This window comes from Parasteatoda tepidariorum, chromosome 6 (genome assembly GCF_982258835.1).
Source record: "Parasteatoda tepidariorum strain Cologne lab strain chromosome 6, Ptep-v5.0, whole genome shotgun sequence".
NCBI lineage: Eukaryota > Metazoa > Arthropoda > Arachnida > Araneae > Theridiidae > Parasteatoda > Parasteatoda tepidariorum.
In genome coordinates, this window is record NC_141760.1 from 79,678,388 (window position 1) to 79,695,605 (window position 17,218).

Below are 17,218 nucleotides of genomic sequence, written 5' to 3' on the forward strand. Positions count from 1 at the left end.
TTCAAATTATCAACACCAAAAGCTAACAACTTTCGATAATTTCTTCAAATCCATTCACTTCAAATCATCTTTTGAAAGGTCTATCTTAATCCCTGTTGTTTCTAAAATGATGTCTCTCTTATTACGCAAAAACATAAATTCCTTGTCACAAACAATGAAATAATGCGATTCATGTAATCACATTAAATTACTCTCATTATTGTTTTCACCTTTTAATACTCCACGTAAAACCCTAATTACGGCTAATTCACGAGAATTTCCTCTTCATTGTTTATTAGCGAGTCGATTCACGTGTACGCACTCATTGATTTGCAGGTAAACAGTTGACAAGTTTTTAAAGAGAAGATTCAATCGTAACCTCGTCTCTCCTGACCTTGAATCTAAGGAAAGTTTAAGCGGTCAACTAAGCTATGCGATCGAATGAACTATTTTTTTTCTTCTTTTTAATATCTCTGTATTAAATCCGATAGCTATTTTATACGCTATCTGTTTCAATGGAATTTAATGGAAAACGGAGCACGTGTCTTAACTTTTAGTTTAATAAACCGATTTATGTGTTTATGATTTTTTCCGGAAACTGCTTGGGAATGGTTTGACCGCCATTGACTATTGCAGTTTTTTAATGGTACGCTGTTTTTATTTATTTATTTCATTTTTATTAGTTTTTTTTTTATTTATTTTATTTTTATATCCCTTTTTTATTTCCTTTAGTTGAAACAATAAAATAAATTCAACCTTATTTCAGATAGTGCTTATCAGGATTTGATTTAATTTTACCAAGACCGTTTCAACATTTTTTTTAAATACTCTCAATGTTCCCGAGAAAGATTTAATATTAATTTCTACAAATTACAATTTAGCTCAATTTTTTTTCATTTTAGTTGCATAAAATATTTTTATTATTTACGAGTAATAGCTGGTACAAATGTTCATCTTTAAATTCAACTTTTGTAAATTCATTTATTCAAAAAAAAAAGCCTTAAAAGGTGTTTTTTCTATAAATAATTTTTATGATTATATTTCTTTCAGGTTAAAACCACTTTAGATCATAATCCCCTTGATAAAAATTTTTTATTATGTATCATTTTTGAATCATCAAATCCTTATTAAGTATTATTATCGAAGCTTAGAGTCTTGATTTTGTTCCTTCATTGGCTTTTCGCATAAGTATTTCTCATATTTTAGATAGAAATCAAATTCTAATTAAACGTAATTTTTATTTGGTATATTTTCAATCTGGAAAGAAATTTTAATTTATCTGATAGAAATAATTGTTTAGGAGTTTTAAGCATTTCTTAAACAAAAATATAATACTAACTGTTTCATTCAACGCATAAGCTAAATTTAATTTATTCCATTTGGAATAAATACCGAAATATTGTATTTTAAGGTTAAATTAAAAATAAGCAAAAACTGATCAACGTGTTTACGTTCTAAGCAGTGATATGACTGTAACTTTGTTAAAAGATCTTGTAAATTTTAAATGTAGAAGTTAAATAAAAAAAATTGAATCAACATGCTTTGAATAGGATAGGGATATTAACTATTCATTATAAAGAACAAAATAAATTTAAATTTTATTTAGTATTTCCTTTTAAAGAAATACAGAGGTTTATGCTACTTATGTTTTCCCACAATATGGTACTTGCTATTTTTCTTGGTTTGTGCTTCAAGTATGATAAAATATATCAGTGTTGTAAGTCATCGATTTAATGTATGTGAATATTATTAGTTATATAAAATGAATAGGCTTTGTAATACAATAGGGATAAGAAGAAAATTTCTAATATTATTGAAGAATGAAAATAGCAAAGTAAATCTTTAAAAAAAAGTGAAAGGTTTTTAAAAAATAAGATCCTAAATGAAAATAGTCCATTCCGCACTTGAAATTTCAACCACGTTGTTGCACTTCAGCAAGCGATAGATATCTTCCTGCATGGTATACTTTTACAATGAGTTTAAAAGTTAATAATTCTATATTATTAGTTATATTGTGAATATTATTAGTTATATAAAATGAATAGGCTTTGTAATACAATAGGGATAAGAAGAAAATTTCTAATATTATTGAAGAATGAAAATAGCAAAGTAAATCTTTAAAAAAAAGTGAAAGGTTTTTAAAAAATAAGATCCTAAATGAAAATAGTCCATTCCGCACTTGAAATTTCAACCACGTTGTTGCACTTCAGCAAGCGATAGATATCTTCCTGCATGGTATACTTTTACAATGAGTTTAAAAGTTAATAATTCTATATTATTAGTTATATTGTGAATATTATTAGTTATATAAAATGAATAGGCTTTGTAATACAATAGGGATAAGAAGAAAATTTCTAATATTATTGAAGAATGAAAATAGCAAAGTAAATCTTTAAAAAAAAGTGAAAGGTTTTTAAAAAATAAGATCCTAAATGAAAATAGTCCATTCCGCACTTGAAATTTCAACCACGTTGTTGCACTTCAGCAAGCGATAGATATCTTCCTGCATGGTATACTTTTACAATGAGTTTAAAAGTTAATAATTCTATATTATTAGTTATATTGTGAATATTATTAGTTATATAAAATGAATAGGCTTTGTAATACAATAGGGATAAGAAGAAAATTTCTAATATTATTGAAGAATGAAAATAGCAAAGTAAATCTTTAAAAAAAAGTGAAAGGTTTTTAAAAAATAAGATCCTAAATGAAAATAGTCCATTCCGCACTTGAAATTTCAACCACGTTGTTGCACTTCAGCAAGCGATAGATATCTTCCTGCATGGTATACTTTTACAATGAGTTTAAAAGTTAATAATTCTATATTATTAGTTATATTGTGAATATTATTAGTTATATAAAATGAATAGGCTTTGTAATACAATAGGGATAAGAAGAAAATTTCTAATATTATTGAAGAATGAAAATAGCAAAGTAAATCTTTAAAAAAAAGTGAAAGGTTTTTAAAAAATAAGATCCTAAATGAAAATAGTCCATTCCGCACTTGAAATTTCAACCACGTTGTTGCACTTCAGCAAGCGATAGATATCTTCCTGCATGGTATACTTTTACAATGAGTTTAAAAGTTAATAATTCTATAACAAATAATCGAATCTTTCTTTTTTTTTTACTCTATCGTACTCTTTGCAAATTTTCCTACAAATATTTGTTCTTCCTAACTTCTAAGTTTTATAGTTTTCGCGCAGCACAACAAAATGTAACATAAAGCAAAAAAAGAGGAAGGAAAAAAATCGTATAAAATAGTATTTACTATTGCAATAACTTTCGAACAAATTGGCATTTTGAAAAATACTCATTTTAAACTTATAAGTAAATATAGCTCTTTCAACTCGTCAAATTTCAACTAAGTAATTATCTTTCTGTGACATATAGAGTACCCGCTTCCTATTGTCTACAACAAGTTTAACAATAAATTCTTGAATTATGGAATCTCAAATATTTATGTGTTTAATGTCTACACACCTTTGTAGTTTTAAGTTTTTAATAGTAATAATTTCTGTGCAACGAAGCAAAATGTAACATAAAATTGAACGCACGAAACAGAGATGGCGTTTACAATTTTTTAATATTGAGCAACACAAATTTGTAAATCTAAGAAGATTAATTTAAAATTGTGTTTATGGAACATCACAAAATATTAGCCAGCGGTTTTAATTCAGAAATAATTTACTGATGAAAAAAAAATTCTTTCCGGTTAAATAAATGAGATGCATAAAAATCTTCAATGTCTTGATACTCTTATTCAAAATGTGACTTATTGGAATTAAATGAACCATAAAAACTCAGAAACACAAAAACACTGTTTCCGTTTGCGACTATTATTAAAAATAAATAGTTCACTGGGTTCTTGACAATGCTGAAGTTGGAAACTGTGTTAAAAATAAAAACCTATTCTTTCTTTGAAACGATAATGATCAGTTGCATTTTTAGAAAATGAAGTTCTTGTGGGTGTTAAATTGCTCTTGAATACTATTTATCTCGAAATTGGAATAGTACCCTACTTTTTATTAAGTCGGCGAAAGGGCCATCGACCCCTTGTGGTTCTGATATTACCTTTCAAGAAACGCCTGAGAACTATTTCCGCCTGTAGACGTCTGGTTTCCGTGAAACTTCAATGCCCGCATTGTTTAAAAACGTGTAGGTTGAGTCATATTCATTAGGTGAAAAACGTTGAAAAGGTTAAATATAAAAACGAAGATGTTTACCGAAATTACGAACGAATACAGAGTGCAACCTTTGTTTGTTTTTTAATCTTTTTTAACGATTTTTTTTTCTTGCACAGCCTGGTTGCGACTTCTCCCCTCGGGAATGGCACTTATAAAAATTGCTTATAATTTTTGCTACTTATATATTTTATGAATCATTATTACTAATAAGAATTTATAAATTTCAATACGCAATTAAGTTAATAAAGAATAAATGACTAATATAGAAATATTGATTCACTCCTATTTTGACTACAGCACCAAAACTTACTAACTATGTAACTTACTAAAGATTATTCAGTAAGTTATAATATACGGGTAACAGACAGTGAATGGTTGAAACCCAAAATTAATTGAAAAAAAATAATTTTAAAAAATTAAAATAATAATTAATTAAGCAAAAATTTAATTAACATAGCGAGCAGCAACAAGGTATCTTTATCTGCTGAAATATCAACAGAAAAAATTTTCCAATGCCCACCTGGGGAATGACATTTCGTCAATACAGGCAGCTGAAGAGCATATTTTTTGGCCACTCTTTCAAGTGCACTATATTAGGTGGTCCAACGTTGCTCCCACAGTAAGGACAGATAGTACAAAGAATGAAAGAACATCCATGCCTTGTCCGGGATTTGAACCCAGAACCTTTCTGATGCAAGGCCAGTTCCCTGTCCCCTACACAAATCGGTCGGCATATTAAAATTAAATGCACGCATTCGGTTTGCTTGCTTGCAAAATTAATCTTAACTAATCAAAGTATCTATATTATAAGTAGAGCTAAAATCAAATATCCATATACTTCATAAAATAAAAAATTCTAAAAACATGATAGCTATGCTTGGCACTTTTATTAAGATTTTTCATGTTTTTATATACAAATAAAAACTCATAAAAAAGCGCAGCATTTAATAATGTTACGAAAATCCACCACATTATCAATTCTGTACGGAATCCTGAAGTTTTACCTGAGGAATGGAGAATGAGCATCACTTGCCTATTACAATGGATGGATGGAGTCCTGGATGTCAGAAGTATTCAAACTACAAAGGCATTAGCCTGCTTTTCATCTTTTGTGAAGTATTCTCCACAAACTATTCAAAATATTCGTAGCATATATTGATAGTATCATTGATGATCATCAATGCTGTTTTGCATAAGGGAAGATCAACAACGAAACATCTTCAACTTAAGATAAATTATCGAAAAAAATTCAATATCCAAACCTATTATTTGTTTATTGATCTTTAAACAGCTCATGACTTAGTAAACTGAAAATTGCTTGCAGAATCGATTATGAGCGAGTTTAACATACCTGAAAAATTATTTAAGCTGATCACAATTACTTTGAACGAAACTAAGCTAAAAGTCAAGATCCAGAATAACCTGTCAGGACCAATTCAAATGGCCTCAGACACTGAGAGGCACTAAATTCTCATTTTTTAAATCTCGCTATTCAAAACACTGCAGAGGATGCTAACATAACACTAGAGGAACAATTTTTAATGAATCCGGGTAGATTTTTATGGAACCCGGAAGCACTTAAATAAGCCTTCAAACAGCTATTGGAAGCTAAAGCAAGTAAAATGCACCTTGCCATCAATCAATTCGTAGCAGTGAAGAAGAAGGAAATGCAAAAAAAAACGTTTTTTTTTATTTCGTTAAATTGTTAGTTTTCTTACAAAAAAGTCCTTTCTAGTGAGAAATTTATAAAAAGAAACTAAAAATAAAGTTATATTTTCATGCTTAAGCTGAATCAGATCATCAATAAATTTAATTGTTGCGCTGTTTCATGTCTTTGACTAGTAAAAAAAGATAAAAAGAAACATACAGTTTACATGGTTTTGTCCTGGAATAAGAAAACGAAATTTGAGGAAGACTTCGCAAAGTGCGGTAACTGATTCCGTAGTCATTCACTATTGCAACCCTATTCCGGACTATTTTGGAACTGCTTGTTGTTACTCTATCTAAAGATAAGAATGTGGTAACTTAAATCGACAACTAAACATTATCTTAATTCGAAAATATTGTCAATATTTTGTTTTACATTCAAACACTATTTTCTGAAAATATCACGCTAAAGTTCCTAATAATTACAAAAATCTAAATCACGTATTTCCCCAACGCAGTTGTACCAGAAGACCTTAAAACTAGTCAATATTTTATTATTAATGTAGTTTTGTTTAAAATTTTGCAGTATATTTCCTAAACTATAAGGAACAAATTTCATGAATAAATAACATTTAATTAAATTAGTGTCAACAAACTTTAATTTCGTAATTATAATTTAAGACTTGTTGCACTTTAGCTCACTTATTAAAGTATTTTATTTTATTTTACTACCGCCGTTGAACAGCTGACCCGTTTCTGAGTTTACGACTATCAATGTTCAACTCCATAGCCTTGTAATTTTGAACCTAATCCAGAAGACAAGGAAACTTTTAGATCAAGTATTAGGTGAAATTTGTCTTAAGTGCAGTACTTTTTGAGGGAACTTACCAACATTTGCGTTTCAAGGTGAGAAAAAAAACACAAAACCCTCTCACGGTTAGGGGTGACGGTGAGGGGGATCTAACCCATGATTCGTCTGCCACCAAGGATATTTTCATCAGCACTGTGTTCTGTGCGGAATTCGTATCGACCAGCCATCTCTGGGATTAGAACGACAAATTTTTGCCATATGTCTACTGGTAATCGACAGCAAAATGGCGAATTTTCCTCGTGTGGATGGATATGTGTTAAAGGCGGTCATTAAGGAAAACCTAGAATTTATATTTTAGAGTTCTTGTCTGATTTTGATAACTTTTTTTTACATATATATTAGAGGTGTAATATATATCTTTTTTTTTCAGTGTGCCTTTGACGGATATACTTCTTCGTCTTGGAGAATACGATATCAGTCATGAAAATGAACCACTTCCATTTGTTGAGAGACGAGTTCAGATCGTTGCATCCCACCCACAGTTCGATAGAAGAACGTTCGAATACGATTTGGCTTTGCTGAGATTCTATGAACCTGTCACATTCCAAAGGAATATCCTGCCTATATGTGTTCCAGCAGGAAATAACACATACGTCGGCAAATACGCTACAGTTACCGGCTGGGGACGCCTTTATGAAGGTACAAAACTAATAAATATGATATACATATCAGTGTGAAAGATCAAAATTGATGATTGTCGACTTTCATCCGTGAATGCCAACAATCAGTCAGTCACTATGGTAAATGTCCGAAATATATGCTAGATCTGATTTGATATTCATATATTCATCGGTATTAAGAAATTTATTCGATATTTTAATATCAGATACGATAAATTAGGAAAAACATCAGTGTTGTGGTTTATAAGTTAAGTTCCATTTTGCGGTATTCCTTACTCTGATTTTTTAATTTATTTCTCAGCATTTCCTATAAAGATGTTTTTTTTTACTGTCAAGTGTCACTATACACTTGCACACATCAAGTGTCATTATACACAAGCACTTGCCCGGTATTCCTTGCACTGTTGGGCTTCTTTTTTTTTTTACAAAATTAAGGGCGCCTGCTCAGTATATATCTTCCTGGTATCCCCAACAATGTTTTTTCTACTGTACTCTAATCGGATACTAAACTATCAAATAAATATTAAAATATCAATGATTAAACTAATATGAAATAGGGCATGGCAAATATTTTGGGCAATTATCACACTTTTTTGGGGTAATTATGAGAATAATGATATTCACCGATGAAAGTTGACATATTTCAGATTTAGATCTTCCTCATTTTAGATAAAATGTACACATTTTTTCATATAAATCTAAGAGAAGCTCAACAAAAAAGATTCACTTTCTGCGTGGAAACAAAACCTCCTGGTTGAAATTCTGTGAAGAATTATTTAGTGTCAAAATGTTAATGACAATGTTAAGTGTCAGAATTATTTAGTGTCGAAATGTTAATCCCACGAAGCGATAACCGGCTCCTTCATACACAAACACGAGAAAAGTAAAAATAAAATAAAGTAAAGCTTATCTTTAAAAATTCCAAAAGATCGCTCAAATGATTAATGCTCAAGTCTCCAATTTCAATACCCAACTCCAAATAAAAAAACTTTACATATAATGCAGCTTTTCAATAATGTTGGCAAAATGAAATTATTAGCAAGTAATCATAACTTATTATTAAGTTTTAATCATGATCATAAGTTATAAGCAATCATAGTTTACCAGTCCAACTGTAAATCACAAGTTTTGTTTGATAGAATTGCATTATTGCATTATTAAAAATATTAGACCAAAGTAAACCAATACTTGAATAGTAACATGTAACAGCTTAACACTGAATTAGGCTAAAGAAAATTTACAGGTTTTGGTTCAGAACATTGATATTATGGTTTCATGTAAAACCTATTTTTCTGCTAAATATTTGTCTTCTATTATGTTACTTTTATGGTTATTGTTTTATTTTCAGATGGTCCCCTTCCTGATGTTATTCAGGAAGTTTCTCTACCAGTAATAACAAACAAATTATGTGAGAGCATGTACAGACAAGCAGGATTCGTCGAAGATATTCCTGATATCTTTATCTGCGCAGGATATGCTGATGGAGGCAAAGATTCGTGCGAGGTAAACTCGTTTACTTTCACTATGTCTTTAACAGCTCTTGTATAAATACCTCTTAAGCACTACTCATTGTAAATGAGTTACTCAATGTCTTATGGAACCTAAAAAGTATTGTTGTCAAAGTTCTCAGTAAAACCTTCATAAACGAATAATACTTAATGACGGTCCACAGTGAGGTATTCGCAGCTCATTTCTTTTCCTTTCTTTTCGCTCTACTCAAATTGGAATCGTCTGGCAACACCAAATGGTAAAGGTTTAGTCATGCTGTGAATCTGAAGATTAGACACTCAACAATTCATCATTTTATTGATTCTAGTCGGGGGAAATTTGTGCATAAAACCTATAATAAAAGTATATAAAACCATTCTATGAAATAAACAAATCGTCAACAAGTAGTTCATCCTTTTACCGCAGCGAGGCGCTTCACTCGCTTGAATTGGAAGTGTTTCTATTTTGACAAGTTTTGCAAAAAAAAAGATGGGTCACCTTTTTACTTGCTCTAACATCATTAGGATGGAAACTTTTGACAATAATGGCTCAAATGAAACTTTTTTTTAAAAAAATGGCTCAAATGCATTGCTGTCATGAATAACCGTGAGACTCAAATAGCTGATAGATCATTGAAGATTAACTGATCAACTTTTAGTTTATGCAAAGTAATTATTTTAAATAACACTGAGACACTCCACAATTCATAATTTTATTAAATCAAAATAGGAAAATTATTCATTAAACCAGTAGTTAAAATATATTAAATTATTCCATGATATCTTCTTCTGCGACATAAGCAAATCGTCAACAAGCAGTTAAGCCTTTGACCGCAGCGGGGCACTGTACACATTTGAATAGAAGGTGTTTCTATATTGCTGAGTTTTGCAAAAAAAAGTCACCTTTTTACATGCTCTAGCAGTATTAGGGGAGGGGGACTTTGAAATGAATGGCTCAATTTTAGTTCCCAAATTAAACTTTTGACAAAAAAACTCTAATGCATTGTTGCCATTAGTAATCATAAATCTCAAATAGCTGATAGATCATTGAAGATTAACTGATCTTGTTCAACCTTGTAGTCTATACCAAGTAATGCTTTTAAATAACGCTAACCTGGTTCTCTTCTTTTTCAGGGAGACTCTGGAGGACCAATGGTTCTCCAAGAAGATGATGGTCGTTGGGTTTTAGCTGGGGTAATATCTTGGGGTATAGGGTGTGCTCTACCAAATCAACCTGGAGTCTACACAAGAATAACAAAATTTTCGGAATGGATCAACCAGATCATTATTTTCTAAGCCAATTCTACGAAACTGATCTGTCGAATTTATGACAAATGAATTACTTAGACTAGGAATAGAGCGTAGGAATCCTATATATGTATGAATTACACAACTGTGTAATTTTATTTTTTATATATGATTGAAATATTTTACATTTAAATAGATTTATAGGTAGAGCGATTAATGAGTGAAATAATTTTTAAAAAAATCTATTTTCTAATGCATATGAACATTCTTTTTGTATAGTTATGAAAACTGAGTATCATAGACACTAAGTATTATAGATATTGAAACTGAATATTATAGAATGGTTTATATGTTATGGGAGATTGTTATGTGTATAAAATGGTGATATTTCACATGGTTGTTGCGTTAATGTATATTAAAAAAATATGTGTATATTTATTTGTGAATGAATTTTCATGGATTTGTTCAGTGGACTTTGGATTGCTCTAATAGGAAATGGGAATGCAGATTTTATTTGAATGCCAAAGCAGAAAAAAAATTGAATAAAATCTTGCCAAGATTACTTGTGTGATATGTGATAGTATATAAATTAGTGGAAAGGAATATAACTTATAGTAAGAGAGAAATATTTTTTAATGAAAAATTATTATTTATCGTTACCTAAATGTAAACCTTTTTCTATAATGATTATATGATTATATATAAATTTCAGATTAATCTAAGTGATTTTATCAAATGTTTATTTTATAATGCCTTTATCAGAAATATAATTATTTTATATGTAAATGATTATTGAATAACTATTTGAATCAAGATTTGAATTGGCTATTCAATCAGCTATTTAAATTCTGAATCATGAATGTACCATTACTCTTTTTGAGTACAGGAATATATAACTACTGGATTAAATCTTAAAATCAAAAAATATCCGAACGATTGAGTCGAACAAATTAATACAAATACCACTGATACAGTACCCACTTCTAATTAAAATACAAATAATATAAATAATTAAATATAACTTTATTATACTAATTTATATAATAAATATTGTATGAATATTATACATTTGAAAACATTGAATATTAGCTCTGAACTTTCCTTAACTAATTTAGTATCTGATTTTCTTACAATCGATTTCAATTAAATCTTTAATAATGTTTTTTTTAAATTACTATAATATACATATTTTCAACAATGGTTTTAAAATCAGGAAAAGACAAGAGTTAAACAGAATTTTAATATTTTAATAAAAACTTGATTTTAAATATTTTAGTAAAAAGAAATTGGAAGATTTATGGAAATTTAATTATTCTGCTTGTATATTGAAAAATTATTGCTATGATACTTAAACAAAATTTATTTTATTCGAACATATTTCAAAAATTATATTTTATATTTATATTATTACGTGAGAAAAAATTTTATTAAATTCTTAAAGAAGTATTTCAACTTTTATAAATCAAATTAAGGAAAAAATAATTTAACTTTTTCTAAACTAATGCCCAAAACATTATTTTTAAACTATAAAGAGACAAATTTTTAAAAAAAAATATTTTTTACAAAAAATAATTTAATAAATAAATATTTAAACTCGAGCTTCATATTCGAACAAAATCTGATACGTACATATTTTCAATATATCAGTTTCTATTTTGTTTTTACTTACATATTTTTTTTCAAAATAGGAGATGCGAAAAAGGTGTTAAATATATTTCTTATATGTATCATACATGTTTCTCATAAACATCAATCATCTTATTTATAAACATTTTATGTGAACAAAAGAGTTCCAGCATTATTTGCATATATGATTACATTCCAAATAACTTGTATCATTCTTAAATTATTATGTTATGATTTGTTGATCAAACTATAACATTGTGATGTGAAGTTCTTTGTATTGGAATAAAGTACATTTTTATAATAAAATTTATGAATTGTATTTTGAATCTCTGATTATTTTACTTTAACTAATGCGTCATTGTAATTTTAATTCATAAGATTTCTGTGAGGAAAAAAAAACGGCGTTAACTGCTTACTCAAAAATTCATTATTTGGCGATAAAACAAAAAATAAAAAATGTCTAGTAAAAAATGTCTAGCACGAAAAAATTTTAATCCAATATAATGATATTTTCCCAATGCAAAAACAAGCGTTTTAATACTAGAAAAAAATTTAAAAAGTAAAAAAAAAAAAAAAAAATTTGTTTCGTCTCTTGAACAAATTTTGGATTTATAAACATTGTTCATTGACACAAAAGTTCTAGAAAAATATAAGCAGATTTTATATAAGCAATATAAGCAGATTCCAGCAGACTTTGCAGATTTCTTCATTCAATGATTTATAAATACGATTATAAACGTTTCACTAAACCAGCTAACACATTTTTTTGAGACAATTTAAATTTTGAAACAATGAGGTTTTGCGGAACTTTAAAAAGTGTTCCGGAAAACCTCAGGGTTACTTTTAAGGGTCGAAGATATTCCGAGAATAAGGACATTTTTTTAGCCAGTAATTATATTTCAAATCTGAAATTATATTCATATTCAAACAACAATCCGTTATTTTTCATTTTGCTTATTTTTAAGAAGTTATTTATGCAAAATACCGAGAGAGAGAAAATATTTGTCTAATAAAAATGCATTTGATAAATTATAAATGTGATTTGAGTTTGCAAAATATATCATCTTCCATTGAGCTTTTCAATTTAAAGAAAACCTAATTCAATGAAAAAGAAATATGTCATTCATAGCTATTCTAAATTTTTATTCCTTTATTTTATAATTAATTACAATTAAATTTAGATATTATAATTAATACGAATTAATTATAATTATTGCAATTAATTAATTACACCTTTATTTTATAAATTAATAACTATTTACTTTAATCTTAACCATCAAAATGGTTCTCGTAAACAGTATCTTGTAAAAATCATAAAAGTTGCACATCCTGGAGGAATTCAGAGTGATCGGGAATTTACGTCTCTCAGGGAGTTGAGAGACTGGTAAAATTAATTCCGGGTCATTATACCATAAAATGTGTTTAAAAAAACAATAAGTTTGAAATGCTGAGAAATAAGGAGAAAAAAATGACTGATCATAGAAAAAAACATTGGATATAAAAGTTCGTTGAATAGAGAATTCTCTGCGTTTTTCAAAAGTTTTTTTACAAAAAAAAAAATCCTCAAATTGATCTCGGATCCAAGGAAAAGTTCGCAAAATAAAGAAACTAGCAAGTTGGAATGACTGTGCAGGAATAAAATTGCCTACATTTTTGTTTGAATGAAAAATTAGCTCTATAGTTTAAAAATAATTAACTAATGCAAAAAGAAACTGTAATTTGAAGATCAAATTATTTTTTGTTAGTATGCCAAGAACCGATTTTATTCAACCTGATCGGATAAAACCGGGTATATATCGGAAAAATGAAACGAACACTTTTTCTATTGAAAAATAGAGTATAATAGTTACTTTTTGTTTCTCTGTTTAATGTAATGTTTGCTTATAGCATTAAATCAATGCAGACTTTTCTAGACTGAGAAACATACCGGGGATTCAAAACCAAGAAACATGAATAATTTTTAATTCATTCTAATTGCAACTTTCGGCAAGTATTCTTCGGTACCATCCATATAAAGTATATTAATTTAGTTCATGAGATCTAAGAACATAAATCACAAATAAAATGTTGATCATGTTCTTTGCGAGGCTACAGGCTTCATGAATCTATCCTTTGCATTTGATGCACGGTAAATAACTTTCGTGAAATTTCAACTTTGTCTGTCCTGTATCCTATAGCCTTTTGTGCTACCTGATTTTGTCCGACTAACAAATTAATAAAGTATTTAACAGAAACGATGATTAAAAATACAATTTTCTTCAACACAGCTCTTATTCATTGTGTAATAGCTCTCGATCAGAACCAATTATCCCTATTATCAATTTACCAAAACTTAGAAATCCTCACAATGGTGATGCAATCGTTATTTTTGTTAGAAATGGACAAAAACCTTTCTTCCTTCTTGGTTATCAAATGCTATGGTAAAGTAACTTTCAAAATTTCAACATATTGGTTACGTCCGAGGTATAAACAGAAATTATAGTTTAATTAATTTTTCTTTTAAATAATTAATTTGTTTTTATGTATTTCCGTTCCGTGCTAGAATATTTCAGATATAGAAACATCTTTGAAAGTATTTCTTTTATAAGCGCATTATTTTTATGAGTCACACTAGGACAGAATATCCCAATTAGTTTACGTTATCTGCATTTTTAAAATTAGTAAAATAAACTACAACCGAATTAGCGCATTTTATATGACTAAAACCATGATAATTAGGCGTTAATCTGTCAATCAAAACAAAAGAGTTTTAGAAGAAAAGGGAAGTTTGATGTTATTTCCTTTAATGAATAACTAAAAAAGGTGATCTAAAGACTTTTACATTGAAATTGAAACAGAGAAAATTTGCATAAGAAGAAGAACAAAATCTTTATGTTGCGGATTTCTTATTCATATACTCATATACCACCCGAAATAACATTTTAATAGCTCAATGTTTTAGCAGATATTTTTATAAATAGTGGACTTTTAGAATTACTTTTTTAAACTTCTATTTTAGATATAAATTAGAAACAGATTACATAATTTGCTACTCTTAAAAGTAACAAATTAACTTGACAGTGTCTTTAAAGTAACAAATTATCTTGACAGTGTTGACTGTATCGTGACAGTACTTCTTCTCACTAAATTCTTAGAATGTTATCTAATACTTAACTCTCATTGCTAAATACGAGTTAGTGAGAGAAAATGTTCAATATATATGCTGTTACTTATTATTAACAAATGAATTTAAACTTTAAAAGTACATCAATTGCAAATATGCCTAATAACATTAAACTCGGCAAAAAAATTACCTGTCTGAAATGGATTTTAAAGAAAACCAATCTACGACGTGTTCACATTCATTTCTTCGACATTTTATCAAACACTGAGGATCTAGAGTATCTCTAGCCGAGCGGTATCGCCTGCCAAACGCTGTGCAAAGCGTGGAGGTAGCGGGTTCGAATCCCGCTGTTACTCTGGGTGTATCTTCGTGCTATCTTTCTCTGTATTGTGCTATCTGTCCTTCTATTTTTACAAAGGCTCATAAACGTACATTGAGCACACAGCCTGCAAATGTATGTAATTCCAATAAAGAATGAACTGAGAAGCTTCCGTGGCCGAGGGTTATTGCGGGTTCGAATCCTGCCATAATACTGATTGTATCTTTGTGCTGTCCTTCTCTAATTTACACTACCTGATCTTAAATTCGACTGACAAGGGTTTAGAAGCCGTTCTTTGAATTACAGACAAGCCTGCATGTGTATGTGAATAAATAAACAAACAAACAAAATATAAACGTGTAAATAATTGAAGGAGTAAGCCGACAGTATTATTCTTCCGTCAAATATTTTTAAATGTAGAGCTAACGGGTTTGATTCCATTGCCTTTCTCCTTGTGCCTTTTTGTAATTTTTACAGCATAATCTGTCTTTAATTTTGACAAGACTTATAAGCAGTTCTGCTGACTTGTTTGCTAGAATGGTTTTCAAATTCTTGACGAATTGAAAAACAGATAACACAAAACACAGAAGATTACCACAAAGAGAACGAAAGTAACAACCAAGATTTCATCAGAATTAAAACAGCTACCTTTATGTGGCTCTATTTTCGGGGTAATAGGTTCGGCTCTTGCCGTACCATCAAATGTAACCTCCATTTCCTCTCTTTCTGTAAAATATGCTGTAGGTTCTTTTATTTTCCGAAGCATTATTTTGAATGATTTTGCTGTTAACCTTTGACTCGGGATAGCAAGCAGAACTTTAAAATCAATATTTGCAATTCAAGTCTATCTCACCACAACTTTTGCAAACAAAGAAACGGTTGTACGATTCAATTGAACTTCTACAAAAACACTTTTAAAGTACAAGATGTACCTTTGTTACGTCTAAGGTCTATTTTATTTTATTTTATAATCGTCGTTGAACACTGTACACTTGGAAAAGATAACTGACACTTTATTCCTCTTGAATGTATGACGTACTCATACTCTGGTACCAGAATCATTATCCAACCAATACCAGGCACCTAGTCCAATTTTAAGGGCTCTTTCTTTTAGCAGCCACGGTAGGATTGCCACGTAATTTTGACACTACTAGAGACGTTTTGGATCCCACTCTCCAAATTGTCACACCACAACCAATAAGATTACTTTCAGTCATGGCAGATTTAACGGGCACCTTGCTGTGTGTTCACGCCGACTCTTTTGACTACTCCTAGGATCGAACTCACTGTCCCCAGATCTCCAACCAGTGGTATGTGTGTGCTACCTTAACCGGCTGAGCCAGCAGAGCATCCACATTCCAGTACCATAAGTTTCATATAATATAGTTTTTAATATACCGTCATAATATACCGTAGTTTTAATATACCGTTTTTAATATACCGTTTTTAATATACCGTAGTTTTTAATATACCGTCTTACAAAATACCGGCATAAATATACATTTTTTAAATTCTTTTTTAAAATGAAGGGATGACATTACACATTAAAGAACATAATATTTAAGGGATGAAAAAAAAAACGCCATCAAAATCTAACGATTTATGACTGATGATGACTAAATCGAAAACACTAGATCCTGTATGACTGCCGAAGGAATCAGAAAAGAGTTTCAAATCGATTATTAGAAACACTTCGAAATTTCATCAAACGACCAAACTGGTTTTAATATTTTTCATCTCGCCTTCCTCACTCGTGATTCCACTGATTTCGAATGAGTTTTTAATTCTTATTTGCATATAATTAAAGCTCGTTCCCTATTTTTCAGTTCATTTTATGAAGCTTTTAAAAATATATATGAAAGGTGATATTTACAAAACAACTTACAATCTTGAGTTGCCGTGCTTTGGATTTCACAATGAATAAAAAAATACCTTTTTTGATTTTAACTGAAAAAACTTAACGATTTATTAAAACAGATTAATTACAAAAAACAGATACGGTTTTAGTATCGTTTCGTTATCGTTTGTTATCGTTAAAAATAATTCATAAATAGAAAAGAGAATAGAAAAGAAAATCGTTTAGCAATTTTAAGAAATTATATAAAGTATAAATGAATTCCGAATAGTAATA

The 17,218-nt window shown here is 29.2% G+C and overlaps 1 protein-coding gene and 1 long non-coding RNA gene across 2 annotated transcripts in view; one reads left to right on the forward strand and one right to left on the reverse strand.

The window, feature by feature from the left end:
• Window positions 1-10,223, forward strand: part of LOC107439948 (uncharacterized) — a 47,818-nt gene extending 37,595 nt beyond the window's left edge. The window contains exons 7-9 of the mRNA XM_043042850.3: window positions 7,055-7,323; window positions 8,653-8,807; window positions 9,926-10,223. Of these exons, the coding sequence (XP_042898784.2) occupies window positions 7,055-7,323; window positions 8,653-8,807; window positions 9,926-10,087 (586 nt within the window). The 3' untranslated portion in view covers window positions 10,088-10,223. The remainder of the gene's footprint in view (window positions 1-7,054; window positions 7,324-8,652; window positions 8,808-9,925) is intronic.
• The window catches only part of LOC107439949 (uncharacterized), a 72,325-nt gene extending 57,014 nt beyond the window's left edge, over window positions 1-15,311 (reverse strand). The window contains exon 1 of the long non-coding RNA XR_015434923.1: window positions 14,959-15,311. This is a non-coding gene — a long non-coding RNA (uncharacterized LOC107439949). The remainder of the gene's footprint in view (window positions 1-14,958) is intronic.
• Between the last annotated feature and the right edge of the window lie 1,907 nt (window positions 15,312-17,218).